General features: G+C 34.4%; 2 protein-coding genes across 3 annotated transcripts; both read right to left on the bottom strand.

The window, feature by feature from the left end:
- Positions 1-54: 54 nt before the first annotated feature.
- On the bottom strand, positions 55-11,259 carry LOC130803881 (uncharacterized). The gene is made up of 16 exons (XM_057668102.1): positions 10,849-11,259; positions 10,674-10,718; positions 10,348-10,388; positions 9,839-9,920; positions 9,633-9,677; positions 8,812-8,868; positions 8,034-8,093; positions 7,822-7,949; positions 7,201-7,465; positions 7,042-7,108; positions 6,750-6,820; positions 6,558-6,647; positions 2,575-2,683; positions 1,502-1,593; positions 1,294-1,399; positions 55-320 (listed from the first exon to the last, which is right to left on the bottom strand). The coding sequence occupies exons 1-16, from the start codon at positions 10,966-10,968 to the stop codon at positions 229-231; spliced, it is 1,470 nt and encodes a 489-aa protein (XP_057524085.1). The 5' UTR covers positions 10,969-11,259; the 3' UTR covers positions 55-228.
- A 1,868-nt stretch (positions 11,260-13,127) lies between these two features.
- LOC130803882 (copper chaperone for superoxide dismutase, chloroplastic/cytosolic) lies at positions 13,128-17,303 on the bottom strand. Of its 2 annotated transcripts, none has more exons than XM_057668103.1 (6): positions 17,000-17,303; positions 16,889-16,915; positions 14,893-14,965; positions 14,662-14,796; positions 13,998-14,221; positions 13,128-13,705 (listed from the first exon to the last, which is right to left on the bottom strand). In XM_057668103.1, the coding sequence occupies exons 1-6, from the start codon at positions 17,252-17,254 to the stop codon at positions 13,448-13,450; spliced, it is 972 nt and encodes a 323-aa protein (XP_057524086.1). In that variant the 5' UTR covers positions 17,255-17,303; the 3' UTR covers positions 13,128-13,447. The 2 variants fall into 2 exon arrangements, with proteins under 2 accessions (XP_057524086.1, XP_057524088.1); XM_057668105.1 differs by having other exon boundaries at positions 13,565-13,705; positions 13,994-14,221.
- Between the last annotated feature and the right edge of the window lie 461 nt (positions 17,304-17,764).

Below are 17,764 nucleotides of genomic sequence, written 5' to 3' on the forward strand. Positions count from 1 at the left end.
TGATTGATGATCAAGGTGCAAGGTTGTTATTCTAACAATCCTGCAAAAATAGGCTGTATGATATAATATAATTATACATCACCTTGACGTTGTAAAAAACATCAGTTCAACTAAAGATCTGTAAAACACCCAGGAAAAAGGCTACAGTAAAAAGCATATCAATGTTCGAGTAAGACTATTAAGTTACAGCAGAATTTTCTCATCAAAATGACGAGGGGAATTACAAAACTAGTTGTTGTAAGCAGCATCTGCGGACGATGTATCCATATCATTCAGGCCAAATTCCTCATTCTGCTCCCAGGTTCTTTCATATTCCTCGTCTGCAAAAACAAATCAAAATACCAAATTTTCTTAGCTTTTAGCCACAATTGAGTACGCTTCACGTACACCCTGTTCAAACTACTAAAAAAATATGAGATTTCAAAAGAACTAGTGTCATGTTTTAGCTGAAGAGAAGGGGGGTGGAAGACATCAAACAAGTCATAGTGGCTTGTCACAAATCATATGCAGTTGTACCATCAGAAGCACAAAACCTCACTGCTTGAATAAACAAAACTAGCAGCGGGGCCAATATCAATCGTAAAAGCTAAACTAAAAAGTCACCAGTAGACTTGTATACGAGATTTTAAGCAGACTACCCCATCTCCCGTCCATTTGATTCATGACATACAGCCCTTCATTAAAATAAAAGAGTCTCAAATCAAAGTCTCAAATCAATACTTCTCTGCTCTTGTAAAGTAGAGGCAAACGGACATAGATATTCCCTTTAAGGGCTCACTTGGATTGAGTGTAAATATTTAAGGGAGTAAATAAAAGTCAAAGTAGGATAACAAAGTTAGTTAGAAGATTAAGGAATTTGATTGTTACAGATGTGGAAGAATTGGTTAGAAAGTAATGGAAAATGGATAAAATAGCAATTAGTTCCTCATATTGGGTATAAATTTACCCTAGAGAAGGGTGGGGGAATAGTTTTCTCCAAATGAGAGAAATCATCCTCCTTTTTTATTCATTTTTTTAGTTTACACTCATTCTACCTCTTTCACAATTATTTCATTTACTTCATTTACATCTCTACTTACCTTTATTTCATTAGTTTGACTTTATTACCCCCTTAAATATTTACACTCAATCCATCCAAGCCAGGCCTAAAAGGTTACAGAGTTACTATTAATAAAGCAGGATGTATAGTTTCCGTTTGCCTCTACTAGTTGCATCATACTCGTCTTTAATTAATAGCGTCTGAAGGGAACTGTATTTGTCACAGCACAAAAGAAAAGACCATAACGAACTCACATGTGAGCTGAGAATCATCTTTGATGTCATCAGTAACTGGCGCAATAAAAGAGTTGGCCAGAGCATCATCAAGAATCAAAGTCCAGCATTCTTCCAGGCTCAAAAGCTGTAAAAAGAGCAGTATAAAGTCCGATTAGATACATGTAGTATTGCAGACTTTCACATCACTGCCAACCATATACATTACAGAAGTACTCATAAAATGTACCTTGTTCAATCTTGTTTTGAAATCAATCCATTTCTTTTTTTGTTCCTCATCAAGACTGTCGCCATCGGTAAATCCATGCAACCTCTCCAGATCTGCACAGGAATATTTTAATATTGATGATTAAGCAAGATAAATGCACCCTAAACAGAGTGTATCGAACTTCAACAAGCATAGGTTACAGCACAAATACACAACTAGTTAAAGGGTGTCTAAAAGTAACAAGTTGATAAAAGAAACACATGTTTAAAAGAAGCCACAACATTTAATAAAATATAAAAGAGAAGCAACAGGCTACTATTAATATCTTGTAAAAATTTTCATTACATTCCGATTCTTTATGTCATTTTAGCAAAATTATCTTCAATATTAAAAAGTTAAAAGCTAAACTGGCAGCACAATTTGTTTTGAACAGCCTCAGCTTTTTCGAACAAATTAAGGATCAAGCAAAAGCTTTTAACTTTCAAGATGCATCATGCATATTTATCAAGAAAATTCATGTCTGCCCATGGAATAAAATGAGGCTGTTACATTACATAATAGCCTCTTTATAACGGATTTTGAGCCTACCAAACCGCAAAACCCCGTTATGTAACCAGTGATTTAAAATCTTGGAGTAAAACCATCATATGTTGTTATTCTAACATATTAAAAACCATTATCCTTTTCTATAGTGTATTAGGTTCAAAAAGGTCTAATATATTTAATTTTTATATATATTTTTTAGAAAACTTGAATCATAATAAAAAAAAATTTCAATTTAACATTTCACATTGCAATGTCCACAAAATGAGTCGTGATACCGAGAGATGCCGCATCTGCGACATCACGACTGCTAATGAACATCCACAATTTTGCTCTAAAAGACACAATGGAACTTCAAACACCTCGCCTATGTGCAGCAACTTAGTAAGCAAAAGTGTGAAACTAGTATGCACCAGTGACAAGCAACTAACTGCTAAGGTTCCTGGGAGTGGTTAGTACCACCAGTAAGGTTTCCTTTAGAGAAATATAGCAATTTATAAGACACAGTGACGGCAACTAAAAGCACCAAGTAGTGATAGAAGAGTACTTACTTTCACAAATTTTAGTCACCAGACCTTCAATAGTTGTGACCATTCCTCCCAATGTTCCACTGGCAAGCTCCAAATCGATTTCTGGAATCTTAACGCTAGCACTATCTGACTGTTCACGAGAGTAAAAAAGGTGGTAAAATTCTCATATGAAGTACATAAATCTGAAAATGTAGTAATTGTGCTTTGGAGCATATGTAGCAATTATGCTCTGCAACATATAAAACATGTAATCTGAACCGAGCTCCAAAAATCAACCAAAAAAAAGGAATGAATGTCAAAAGATAGAGAAAAACAAAAGGCAAGAGACCATTTGAGTTAGACTCGTTTTTTAAACACTTCACTGCTCTTTTAGTAGTAAGCTGGCTAATGATGATTATTTCTGATTCCAACTATTGTTTTACTTTAAACAATCCCATTTGTTCTCCTAAACAATCCACCAATCCAAAAACTTTCAAAGCTGATAAGTTTCTTTTCAAATTAAAAGGTCAATCCTTCATTCCCCTTCTATTGATTATATGTATCTATCTTCTATCTCTTCCATTCATTCACCACTACTGGCAATTGTTCCCCTCTCAAGAAAGTATTCACAAAACCCCACTTCCAAGCCACACACTTTCTCTCAACCACCTTTTCCCTTGACCTCCCTTGCTTCAAATCGATAACCCATCAAGAGCTTCAAATCGATAACCCATCAAGAGTAAGAGGAAGAAAAAAAGTTGGAAAAAAAAGTAAATTCTAAAATTCATGAAAGAATTCACGGCGTCGTTTTCTCTTTCTTCAACATGAAAGCAAATGTAAGCTTTTTTTCTTTTCAATTTTTTTAGTTTTTTTTCGCCTTCTCTCTTTTAATTGTATTTTCCTCTTTCTCTGTATTTTTCCCTTTATCTTCTTCACAAGTACTCCCTCCCTTCATCTTCTTCACAAGCTTCAATGGCAAATGTGAGAATGACAATTGGGTTTGCAAAATGGAGTTGTAGCCTTGTGCAATTTGACGTACCGGGAACGTATCCAACACTGGTATCTGTACCGGACATCGGTGAGCCGGCGAAAATGGAGGGTCCGAGTAACAGCTGACCGCATAAGTTGAAACTTCCCAGAATCAATGTCATCTCCTTAATATAGTTCACCCTTCTCCAACTCACCATTTTTTACAAGAGAACAAAACAAACATCCCATTTTTGCATAATATTGATTCGCATTGCGTTATTGAAGAGATCGTTTTAATACTCCCCTCACCATAGTAATTCTCCTACTAATCCTCTTTAGTTACAAATACGACCGTCCAATCAGTTTTTATACCTATCATCCTCACACATGTTATAAGACATAATACAAAACATCATATACGAAGCTCATTGTGCTCTTGCATATAAAAAAATAGCATATTATAATGAAGAATTTCAATCACAATACTTGCTACCCTAAATCAAAGATCTGCGAAATTTATTCTTACTGAAAACTAGAGAAATACTACATGGAAACCCTCTAATTTTCACTTTTCTACATGGTAAACAAAGTTTTCCTAGTTCTATGGCAACCTCAAGTTTTGTGAATATACATTGCTGTGAGCTTATTTAGTGAAAAGAAATAAATTGTAGCTAAAAGGTCAAAAATTACTAAGATACTCATATTGCATTCAATCTCATCAACTCCCTTCTTCCCCTCACAATTCGTTCTTCCCACCTTTATTTCTTTATCTTCAATCCATTAAACACCCAAATTCATTGTCAAAGGCAATCCCATCAACAACTCCTTTAAAATTACAAAAGAAATCTGGATTCACCACTATCCACTTTCATATCTCCGTCCCTCTATTGGACTTTGAAATATGCATTCCCTTTACTATAACCCATCGGCAACCAACCTCCTCGTTCTCCTCTTATAAATTATTTTTACAACTTTTCCTTTCCTACTGCTATTGAGACCACTAGTTTGTATATTTAGCTAAAGAATTTTTCAAATCGCACCAACTAATTTGTGCTTGATCTTTTAGTTAAACTCGTGCAGTTGCTTCAGCAAATTCTGAGTCTCACACCAGAGCAAATCATGTTTTGCCTCCGAAGTAGAGGCATCAAGTGTGCTTTAATTGCAATAATACCTTCGACAATAATGTCCACATTACTAATACCACATAATTATTTTTCTAGGGTTTCTATGATGCATTGAGTTTTAAGGCAAAAACAGATGGCTCGTGTCTTTTTTTTTAATACAAATGAATTCTTAATTTTTTGGTAGAGTGAAAGAAGTTTTTATTGATGTCTTGATCTTCCATCCTTTTTGGATTTTTGCGTTGAAGAGGCCCCTAGCTTTGGAGATCCAAGAGTTAATGCTAGGAAAATGAAGGGTAGACAAAATTCTCATACAGAATTTTGATAACACAACAGCAACAATAACAATCCAAGAGCGTTAACCCAAAAGATTGGATCGATTACACAAACCAATATATCAGTTCCACTGGTTGTCTATACAAATTCTTCTACACCATTCATTCCAATTTTCAACCATCTCAATTTGTAAGTCTAGATCTTTCATATCCTTTTTCACTCTCGTCTTCCAAGTCATATTTGGTCTTTCTCACACTCTTTTTTAAGTTTCCTGACTCCTGAGCTTTAAATTTTATCTTCCTTACAAATTCGCTAATATTATGTCTAACACATGCCCATACAAAAATTTGATAAATTATTCTTATTTTGATTTTAGCGCTAGATTGCAATCAAACTCAAAACAAATGGTGATCACTAGATTGCGAATTTATGAACACAGCTAAATTTGGCAATATATTTCTCAAGCAAGCTTTCATTAGCAAAAAGTGCACTAATTTTCTTGGCCTTATTTAGTTTATTTTTAGAGCACAAACCACTAAGTTTTGAGTAAACCATTTAATGAAGAAGACTTGTCAGACAAGAGGTACTTTTAAAGGAGCGGATGAAGCTGTGGGTAGTGACTAAGACTTGGAATATGTTTCGGGGGATGAGATTAAATTGTTAACTAATCTCTTTACCAAGATATGAAGTACAAGCAAGATGCCAAGTGATTGGAAATTAAAAACTCGAGTAGCTATCTACACAACAAAGAGGATGCATAAATGCACAAACATTTCCTGAAACTAATTTGGTTTCATGTTGAGACCATCTTCCATGGAACTAACTATTTGAGGCCATGACAATTGGAGTAGGGCATGTCATGTAGGTATATCAGTTTAGTCCAAGATATGTATGAAGAAGCCCAAATCAATACAAGGACATATGGAAGAGCAATAATCACCTTAAAGTCCTTTTTAAATAGATGAGATCACATATCCTATAGAAAAGAAGTTTCATGGTGCATGTTTTTATTGTATTAATGGACAAATCAACCAAGGTGGCCACAAAGGTTTAAATAAATTCCACCAAAGTCCCATTCGACCAACACTATATTATACGGGTCAAAGTGAGAGTTAGAAGAGAAAGACATAAATATCAAAGCTTGGAACTTTGAAGAGGAAAAGATAGGCCAAAGATGACCCGGATAACATTAATGATGAATAACATGAAGAATTGTAATTTGCAAGAGCATATGATGATTTAATAAAAAATAGTTCCAACAAAATACAGATGGATAATCATTGGAATTGATATTCTGAGTTGTATATTAGTATTAGATAGGATTAAAGAAAGTAAAATCTTTATTTCCAACAGTCTCTCACATTAATTAGGACTAGTTCATGTAGATGACCTCATTTGTAGGGATTAAGAATTTAATGTTGTTTTGGTAAAAAAATTGAAATGCATCTTTGAGCTTGCATAAAATTTCTTCTAGTTATTTTAAACTATGAAACAAACTAGTTATGAACGCACACCACAAGACATGGATGTTGCATTCTTAAATCTTAATCTTCCCAAGAGCTCCTGTTTCTTACACTATCAGCTCATTTTCAAACAAATAAATCAACTAAACAAACGAAGAATTAGATTGTGCAATGTCCACAAGAAATGGAAACAGACCTTAATCACATCACGGCTCAAATCTTTGACATTTTTTATAATAACTGTGGTTCGCTTTGCTTTCTCAGATATACTACCTCCGGGCTTCAACTGCATGGACATCATAATATGAGGGTTGTAGCAAAGGCATATAAAGAAACATTCTGCAAAAGTACTTCTACATAAAATCAAAGAGGAGAAATACATACATACCTCAGAATTACGGTAGCCACAAGCATCACAAGTTGATGCCATGACGATTACTTCTTTAAAGTATGGAATGTCTTTCTTTTGTAAAGGTCAACAAGAACACAAGAGATACACTATTTTACTCTGATTCACTTACACTATTAATAAAACTGGTTGCTTTTATTTTTCCATGTGTTTTCATGCATATGAGCTTTTCTTACCATTAAAAAATATCTCCCAAAAACTATAGAAAAAAGAAAAAAAAATCTACATAGAAATAAAGAACTCACGTATAAAGTATATATTTAAAGGATACTAGTAACAAACATTCTTGTTTCGCATCTACTTGAACAAGTACCACATGTTGTTGGGAAAGTCATCACCTGCCAAAAATCACTAGGGGCACTTAGATCACAGAGCTTAGCTTCTTCAGATTTATTAATAATGTTTCTTTTATTGTGTACTGAGACAGTACCTCTTCTGGTGCAGTATATCGGCATATAGCTTCAACAAATTCAGCTGTATTTCCTTGTGCTATAGCTTGGCGACCAGCCCTAGCTCCAACTGCACCATGCGGTTCCCTAGCAATCTGATGAATAGCATGATTTTCTGTTCCAGTCACTGCTTCCACAGACTCTCCTATCTGAGGTGTGTCAGCAACATAGCCGAGTGCCGCTTGCTGCTCAGGAGTTCGCTCATAGAACTTGAGAGATAGTGATGGATCTGGAGATGGAGCATACCTACATTAGATAAGCTAATGTCAGCTTTAACAACCTGACACCGACATAAAGTGCCTATCAAGTACCAAATAAAAGAAGATAAAAGGGAAAAATACCTATGGAGGCTAGAACTAGGGGAAAAAGAAAAAAAAACCCTTGAACATTTTGACAGCGAGACAACAAGTGTTCAAAAATAAAAAGAAACTTGTTTATTTTATTCAGTTGTGCAGCCTTAGCAAATCGACATGCATCTGTCTGGAACATTAAGAGAATATAGAAGAGGATTGGGAAAGGTGAATGCATAAAAAATAATTACTCATTAGCTCTCAATAAATGTATTAAAAAGAGAAAAGAGATGCATAAAGATTAGCACTTACGGGTTCTCAATAAAACTATTGCCAGCAGGATCATCCAAAACAAAAGTAAAGGAGAAATTTGCAGTAGCGCATGCCCTCAGCTTCAAAAGAAACTGGTCTATTGCTTCTGCAGTGTTAGGGTCCACTTTCTACTCACACAAAAAAGATTTCAGAATATCTTAACAACCTAGTACTTGAAATGATTTGATTACAAAAGGCACAAGCACACACACCTTTCGTTCTTCTTGAAGTGCTTCCAAACCTTCTGCAGCTCGAGTTAATATCCCTTCTACCTAAAAAAACAAATAATTATTATAACACAAAGGGTAGAGTGAGGAATAAAGATCTGTTTACAACAGTCATATAAACTTGAAAAGAGAATCATGAGCCCCATCGAACACGTAACAAGCTCATGATCACAGAACTACTGACAAGACTAGCAAATTGATCTTCTCAGTAATTTATGAGCTCCTCATCAATTTGATTAGAAAATATGCCTTCACTTTATTTCAACCACGATAAAAAATATACAAGGGTAGAATTACATGAATATTTCCCAAGTAACTCAAAAGATTTTAAACAATGGCAAACAACTACAAAAATCTGAAACCAAAATATAACAAATCATGGATATACGTCAACATAGAAATTAAAACATTTACTCCCTTTTTGCTCCTCCCTTGGTCTTTCTCCAAAATATATTACGAGTTACTTAAAATTGTAGCCTTTTCCTTTCAAATTTTGAAGGTAAAAATAACTGAATTTGAGCAACTAGTTGCACACATTCCACATTTCATTACCCCAATGCCATCAAGTGGCTCCCATCTAGGATGGGGATTGGGAGGGTCAATTGTACACAACCTTACCCTTATGCCATATGTGTAACAAAGCGGTTGTTACCGAATACCGATTGACCCTTGGTAGCTGACGTCAAATGCAACTTCACATAAATAAGTACCCATGATTAAATGAGTCATTTCATTTTAGTCCATAAATAAGGACTCCACTTACAGTAGACAAGCTTCCACGCTGAGCTTCTGGAGGAATCTCAAAATCCAGCTCAGGAATCTGCAAAAAGAACAATCAGTTCAATTTAGGAGGGTAAAATCTGTTGTAAACTTCTAATGCTATCAAAAGTAAGGATACAATAGTAATTGGAAAGTTGAATAAAACAACCAATCGGGTACTCCACATAAAGATGACCAAACAGTGGCTAATCATGGTGAAAAGATCAGGCAAAAACACATAAACAATTATTTTAACTAGCCAGTAAACATGCAGTAAGGGACATCGTATGTCACTCACTCCATAACCATGTTAATTGCATAAAGTCAACAATTTATAGATATAACTAACTAGGCTACCTAGCTACATTTCATAGAGAGATATGGCCGAAGGAAGGCTTATAGGAAATTTTGACAACCAGAAGTTCATCTCTAGGTATAATGGTCACTAGATGTTTCAAATTTCAAAGTCTTTAGAGAATATGTTATGTTGTGCTGCACATAGGCAGACAGAGATTTGGATCACCATTCACGACCCAAAATAATCATTTATCAATTAAAGAAATAGATATCTTGTATAATTGATGGTAATTTTCAGGAGAAAGTTAACTCGTCAGATTACTAAAAATGGCATTACATTTACGAGGATGACCATCTAATATCAGTTAATGAAATAAAGATCAAGATACAGAAGCATCAACACTGTAAATATATGTAATATGTGTAAGATAAAAATTGTGTAAGCTAAGAACAATAAAATCAAAAGCTAATAAGCCACAAGACTTGCGCTGCAGTCAGAAAAAGCTAAATGCATTTCAAAGAAAGTACCTTTATTGTAGTAGATTCAGATTTCACAACTTGTCGATTTAGCATCTGCAATCAGAAACTGTGAGACCAGCTTATGAAACATAAAATTGTAGAGATGGGATAATGTTTATATAAATACATCTTTGGACTCATAAAAACTGGTTTTTTGAGAAACTAACATTAAGCAACACTATTCAAGTACAAATTTATTACAGGCATGTATAGACCTTTGTATCTCCAGCAGGAAACTTTAGAGTGTAGCAACATCCTCGTGGCTGTAACTCACCCGCGAACTGAACCTCATTGTTCCTGCCACGGGGAAAGGAATCATAATTTCGTATTTTTCAAATCACACTTCTCACTAATTACATTTACTAAAAATAAAATGAAAATGAAATCAATGAGTCTAAAATGCTGAAAAATTTTATTTTATCAATATAATTCCTTTCCAATAAAAATCATCCCAAAGGTCCAAAAGTCCTCCAAAAAAATAATTGGGAGACACTAATGACAAGCTAGTTTTTGGAAGAATGACCACCATGATCACTTAAAACTATTGTTGCGCCAAAAAGCATGAATCAACACAATCTTTTGAGAATTACTAGTGTAATTTACCCACGGGGGGGGAGGGGGATTAAGACAACCATAATTCTAAATTTTCAAGCGTTTTCTCTAATCAAGGTGAATAATCTACAGCCATAATAAGCATGCAAAGAAAAACTACAAGTGATATTACCTCTCACCACAATGTGGGCAATCGAAAGCCGATAACAAAATCTGCAATGAGAAATGAGATGTAAACTTAAATTCAAATATGCCATGCAAATTGCAATGCCAAAACAAGAAGTGCACTGAAACATCAACAAAAGTCAATGCAATCCAAAATTCAAAATTTATTCTTACACCATTCACTATCATCAACACAAATCAATACAATCCACAATTCTAAATTTATTCTTACATTAATCACTATCATCAACAAAAAATAATCAATTAATTGCAAAATTTTGAACCAGAAAATACAAACGCCAATTAAATTCAATTAGCAAAAAAAGGACAAACCTTTCTGAAATGAGGAATTTGAGTAAGCATTAGCCTTGTGGTACCCTATCAAAAGAATAACAGTAAATCAATCGAAGCTAGTTTAATTCACTAATCACTATATATCAATCAAAATCAAATTTTAACAATTTAACAACGCAAATTAGCTGAAACAAGAAAGAAGCGCAGGACATACATTTTCGCCGCAACGCATACAAAGACTCTCAACTTCATAAATAGGAACATCATCATCTTCGGCGGAGAGAGCTTCAACAACTGATCCTACATCGACAATTTGGTCCTTGCTTCCCTCCATTTTTATTTTGATTTGAATTTGTAAGTTATTTTGAGTTTGCGGAAATAGAATAGCAGATAAATTATTTTAGGGTTCTTCTGGTTTCAATTGAAGAGATGCCTCTGCAAAGAATTTGAGTAGGAAAATGGAGTGATTGTGAAGAAAAGGGAGAATATGGAAAGAGAGTTTATGGAGTTAAATTAGGAGTTCTAGAGCAAAGAAGAAGGGTCTAACTCTTTCGATTCTCTATAACGGCGCTTTGCAATACTCTTGTATGTAATACGGCACTAATCGTTTTCATATTTATTTGTGTCCAAGGATGATATTCAGGTGAAATTATAGAGGTTTTATATTGTATTATTGGTATAAATTTGGTGGATAATGTGTTATTACATGCATAAAAGTCTTACTCGATATGGGTATTGAGTCGTAGGTATCAAGTTTTACTTGTCTCATATCCACTTGCTCTGTATCATGTCTACCTGCCTAGCCGCATGCCTATTTGACTCGACCCATACATGCCCATCCTATATCTTCAATATACTACTTTATAATCAACTTTGTATATTTTTATTAAAAATTATTGACAAAAATCAAATGTGTGTGGTGCTTTGGAGAAAATAAATTTTGTAGAAGGCGGTTGAAACTAGATGGTTTACTTATTGAGGTATGGAGATGTCTAAGAACAATTGAAATGACTTGGCTAACTAATCTTTTCAACAAGATTTAAGAGACAAATAAGATCTCCAGGACTAGAGAAAAAAATATTATAGTGCCTATTTATAAGAACAATAGAGACGTCCAAGATTGTTCTAACTATTAAGGATAAAACCTATGAGTCATACGATGAAGTTATGGGAAATATAATAGAGATACGTATGAGGAGATGTAAATCCATATCAAAGAACCAAAAATTGTATGAAACAAGTAATGGAGTACTTTAGTGTAATGATTTGAATTGAAGATATAAAATAGGAGTAGAGAAACGCGAATGCTTTTATGGATGAGTAGGCATATTTTGAGGGATTTGAAACAAAGATTTAATAAATGGTTTTGCAAATATTGAGGGAAAGATGAAAGAGAATCGTTTAAGATGGTTTGTGCATGTACAAAGATACTAGCGAACCGGTAATGAAATTAGAAAGTTGGAGCACACGAGACATAAAAAGACGGCGAGAAAGACCGAAGATGACTTAAAAGGCATAAGTGGAAAAAGATATAAATGACCAAGACTTACGAATTGAGATGATAGGAAATCGAAATAAAGGGCGAAGAAGAGTCCATGCGAACAACCATTGAAGCTGATAAATTAGTTCATGTAGTCGATCTCAATCTTTTGAGATTAAGACTCGCGTGGATGGTGAATAGGTGATGGATATGAAAATTTTAAGTGGGCATGGTAAGAAGGGCATAACACACCCGCCCCCATTTTTATATCCCTATATCTATGTTTTGATGTCATTACTCATCAACATTTATCATTTATATATTTCAAAGTTGGGTAGATTTAATCTTTAAGGTTAGAGGAAACCCATTAGATTTTAACTTTATATGTATCTATCATTTTGAGTTTAGTATTAATAGTGATATGTTATAAATATCACTGTTAAAAGTAAAATTTAGAGAGATAGAAAGTGTAATTAAAAAGTCTTTCATTTAAACTAACAATATCAACAAGATGGGATAACTTTTGTTTTTCTTCCAGTTTCTAAAATTTTATACACTTTGAAATAGAGCATAGGCTTGAAACTTCAAGTCGAGCTTTATTTCAACGCCAAATCAAGGTCTTGGGTTGGCCGAGAATTTATCAAATTTAAGCTATATTGTAACTTGTAAGCATTAAGAAATTATAAAAGGGTCTAAACGAGCCGTATTCAAAAGAAGATCAAAGCTACAAAATGTTCCTAATAGGCACCAAATAGTATTTGATGACAAATTCCTTCCGATAAACATTTTCTATCGCCAGATGAATTCAAATTTCTGCCCATACTCATCATTTCAACAATATGAATTAGTCGCCTTATAGAAAGATAAAGTATGCTCCATTATTGGCGAATGTACTTACCCAATAATAGATAACTATTCGGACAATACAACAATATTTCGTTATGCAATACTATTAAGTGACTCCCATTAGTGTAAAATTTGTGGGTGTCAAATTTGTGCAACTTCAAAAAAAAATGTACTATAAACCATTATAATTGAAAACCGGACAACACAAGATTCATCGTAAAACGGAACAAAATTGTAAAGGGATTGCTTCTATATTATTAATCTCTTTCGATGAAATCCAATAAATAACCAAAATCTGTAATTCCTATGTCAAATTCTCTCCTTTGTAATTAGCAGCTACTCTTGTGAGAGATCGTCTCTCAAAGAGACGACCTCAAAACAAAAGGCCCACATTCTTATTTTTCTCTTTAATTTGTATTAATTGGGCTATTTAGCTCATATATCTAATACGTCTCCCGGAGAGACCGTCTCTCACAGCAATTTTTAATTAGACTTTGCTTACAAAATCAGGTTTTGCTTCCCATATGGTAGTTCCGTCGCATGTGCAAAGCTTCTTATAGTTCTCACCTACTCCTGCACTCCTAGCGATCACTGCAGCTGCAAGGCCAGGATCAGACTTGTCCTCTGATGAATATAGAACAATGGACCGGCCGATTAAATCAACAATCCTCAACATCTTCTTGGTTCCTGAATAGTAACTTTCGCCTTTCTCATCAACTTCTAGTGTTCCCAGATCACCCAGGGCCTGGGGAATAAAAATCATGCTTGTCATTTCAAATAATAAACAAATAACATAAACTTTTATCAGCACGATTTCCCTTCACAACAAATAACTACTACCATCGAGGAACTCCCTCTACATATTATCCCTGTTAAACTACAATCAGTTTTCATAATAGGTTTTGTATGATACTGGATGTCGGAAGGTAGCTCCCAGAAATCTACCATTATAGTTCTTTGAATTGCCAGATTGTATGCATGCAAGGAAAAAACATCTAGAGTATGTATACATGCAAGACATGCATAGACTAACATGCCTCAGTTCCACTTCCTTCAATGGGTGGATTGTAAACCTTCCCTGTACTAGCTGGACCTCTAGTAAGATCACCAAACTCATTTATTGACCAGCCATGCTTCCCCGGACGCAACCCACTGAAATTTGCCTCGATTCTAGCCAACTCCATATGTGTCTGGGCTAGACGAACTACTCCGAAGATATCTGGGCCTTTAAATTCAGCGACAGCTGCAGAAACAAGGAAATCTGCCAAAATGATGCAAGATTAGCTAACATATGGTCGAGAGACTCGTCTCTTAACTTAAAAAAAAAAAAAAATACAGCCACCCCACTCCTCTCGTCCAACAAGGAGGCAGTTTTCAAACAAACTTATAATTTAGTATTTTAACATCTCACATTGAGAGAAACCAATGACTCTCATAAGTTTAATAGAGTCATAGACCAATTCAAGACACATAATTATAGTTTGATGAAGCAGATAGGTGACTGTAACACATTAAATACATAAACTGTAAAGTAAACTTCACATCAAAGTGAGTTATAGGATTGGCACATAATGAAGACAAACTTAATATAAAAGTGAATTATTGGATTGGCATACAATGACTGCGAGTTCACGCTAAAATCATCATCTTCAAAGGTGAGACATATTTATCAATCAAATTAAATAATCCAGAATTACCCACCTTCAGGTAAACCTTGACCAATCAATCGAGCTTTACGGCCGGTTTTCTCCAAAGCATTTTCCATGGTTTTCACAGGTGAAGAACCAAGAATTCTAACAACTTGATTGCTCAAGTCTACATCAACACTCTTAATACCTAGTAAATGTAAGACAAAAGAATGTGCAATCAAATAATATTGAAATTCAAACATGTTTTATGTGCGCTAGTAGTTAAAGTCAGATTAACATATACCTTCCAAACTCTCTAGTTTACTCTTGACAGCACTAACACAGTCTTCACACTTCATATCCACCATGAACTCTGTCTGTTTTAATTCAAAATTGGATCACATCATAACAAACAATAACTATTTTAAGGACTAAAAATCCAATAATTTCAGCCAAAGCTAAGGTTATTAGGTCTATGGATCACCACGGCTTTACTATTAGACCCACAAATTTATTAACTTCCAATTAAAAATCATGAAAATATTGTTTGAGCATCCAAAACTACAAGGTGTCAAGTACACAGCCTTCATATAAAAAGTTCAACCTCAATGCTCCACAGAATTCCTATAATGAGATTAAACTCATATCCTAGTGCCAAACATTTTTGGCAATTATAAAAGATTTATAGCTACATGAAGAAATATAACCAGGAAAATATACCTAAAGTGCATATCTTTGATACTTCCACCACCAATATGGAAAATAAAAGATTAACACAAAGCATCATAGTTAAGAAGTCTCAACAAGAACCCCACACAGCCAAAGCTGCAGATAAATCACGCGAGACATTGCTATTTGAATAAAGAAACAGTGAAAAGAAGAGAAGCTAAGGGGAGATGTATTTTTCCTCATTTGGAAAGAACGGGATGAGGGTGAGAGGGAGGGAAAGAGGAGAAAATGGAGGGAAATGTCCCCTTTTTTCTTGAATATTAACAGACTTGGAAGGAAAAAAAGAGAATTGAAAACCATCCCTATCCCTTCCCTCTTTTTCTGCTTCATCCAAACATGGAAATAGCTCTCCCCAAACTCCCCTCCTTCCCCCCCCTCCCCACCCTACATTGATATCAAAGTTGCCTAGTTGTCAATCTCATAGTCATATGTTAATGCAAGTACTAAAACTCTTGAAAATAACAATAGATTTGAACACATAATCGAACATGCTCTATCGTGTACTTTGGAGAAGGAGAATATGGTTGTGTCGAGTTATGGTGAATTGAGGTTTGGGTCGATACATGAAGTGGTCGATGTGCGGGCGCATGAGGCTTGGCTAAGGATGCTAGACCACGCCTTGAACGAGGCAAGGCATGGTAGAGTAGTTGCTCGAACAAGGCAACACGCAAATAGCAAACAGAAGAGTCTGCTCGTTCAAGCCCCATGAAGGCTCATTCGAGCAGATTAGAAATCAGCAGGCAGTAGATTAAGGTAAGGCCCTTGAACGAGCAAGCCATTGGCTCGAACAAGCGGCATGCCAAGAGTCCAACCATAAGTTTCTATTTACGTTTTGGGGATTGAAGGGGGCATTATTTCTGAGTTTATTGTCATGCGTGATTCTAGAGTGTAGTATACCTCTATATAAAAGGCACATACATTCCTAGAATTAACACAGAACATTGTGGTGAGGGCCAATATACAAGTGAGAGACTAGGGTGTTTACCAAGAGAGTTTTAATCTTTGTATCAGTATTGTTAGATCTCTATTGTTAGGTGATAGTTATCTTGAGAGATTATTCTCAAGTTTGGAAAGGTTATTTATATTATATTGTTGAATCAGATATAAATTAACAATTGTTGAGGAAGGTATTCAAGATAACTCATACATCTTGTGTTCTTCTTCAATTGATTCTTATTGTTGTTTTCATTTGTAAAGCTCATTTATAGCTTTCATTTCATTACATTTTATGAATAGGAAGAAGGACAATAGAACATTTCATATACAAAATTAAGCAAGCAAACGCATAAATTAGCATATGCTTAGTGTTATAGCAAATAAGAAAAGTATTAACACATAATAGTGATTTAAGTGAAACGATGCACAATAATCCATCCTCCAGAATACTTTTAATCACTTGCTACTACTTGGATAAGATATTTTCATTCAAAACAGCAAGTATTACTTATTTCTAAGATCCCTAAAGTATTACAATATAAGCTTTAATTGTTTCTATAATTCCTAATTCGGCATATCGTAGTATTACACAAAACCAACACAAAAAAGGAGAGAAAACAGATTGGAAAACTTACCATTAAGTCCGGCAAATTCATATTTTCCTGCAAAGCAAGCAATAATCAATTTCAGTCTAACAGCTCTAACAAAAATCAAAAATTAAAGAGAAGGAAAAGAGAAAGACAAACATGAGAAGATTTGGCATCCTCCATTTGAAGAGCAGAAGGTGGAGAGATAAAATTCTTGGCAAGTCCCAATCTAGTACCAACGCCGGAACTCAGAATTGATTGAGGAAAGAGAAAGCGAAAGTCGAAAGGTTTGAAGATCGGAGAAGGAGAAGAAGAAGAAGAAGAAGAAGAAAGGGAAGAAGCGATGTAAGCAGCAGGCAGAGCTGTGGCTGCAATGGCGGTGGTAGTTGTGGCAATTGACCTCAATATCATCATTTTAGTATAATTTTGATTTTCTCATGGTCAATTATACAACGCAAATTCTAAAATCACTGTGATAATACTTTTAAAGTGATGATTTTACTTACTTTTGGAATGTTTTTTTTTTTTGCATTAATCACTATTTAATTTAAATTTATTATTTTTAATCTTCAAAAGATAGAAATATACTAGTTTCAGAATGAGATGATCGCATATAAGACTTATTGATATGCATATTTTTAATTTTTCAACAATTTTTTTTTAAATTACGGCAAAAAAGGTTAAATGAATTGAACACATAATTTTAGCTCGAATGAATTCCTATTTTTTAACTTAATTTTAGCTGCTTTTGATTTTTTTCATCTTATTTCAAGTATCACTTTTTAGATGTATGTTAATTTGCTATTTTATATCAGTTTAGTTTAGTTTTATTTAATTCAATATTTTCATTCTAAGACAACATATCTCTAATTCTTTTTAAGAAAATTATATATTTATCACATTTCATCATAAAATATATATTGA

Source organism: Amaranthus tricolor, chromosome 17 (genome assembly GCF_026212465.1).
Source record: "Amaranthus tricolor cultivar Red isolate AtriRed21 chromosome 17, ASM2621246v1, whole genome shotgun sequence".
Taxonomy (NCBI): Eukaryota; Viridiplantae; Streptophyta; class Magnoliopsida; order Caryophyllales; family Amaranthaceae; genus Amaranthus; species Amaranthus tricolor.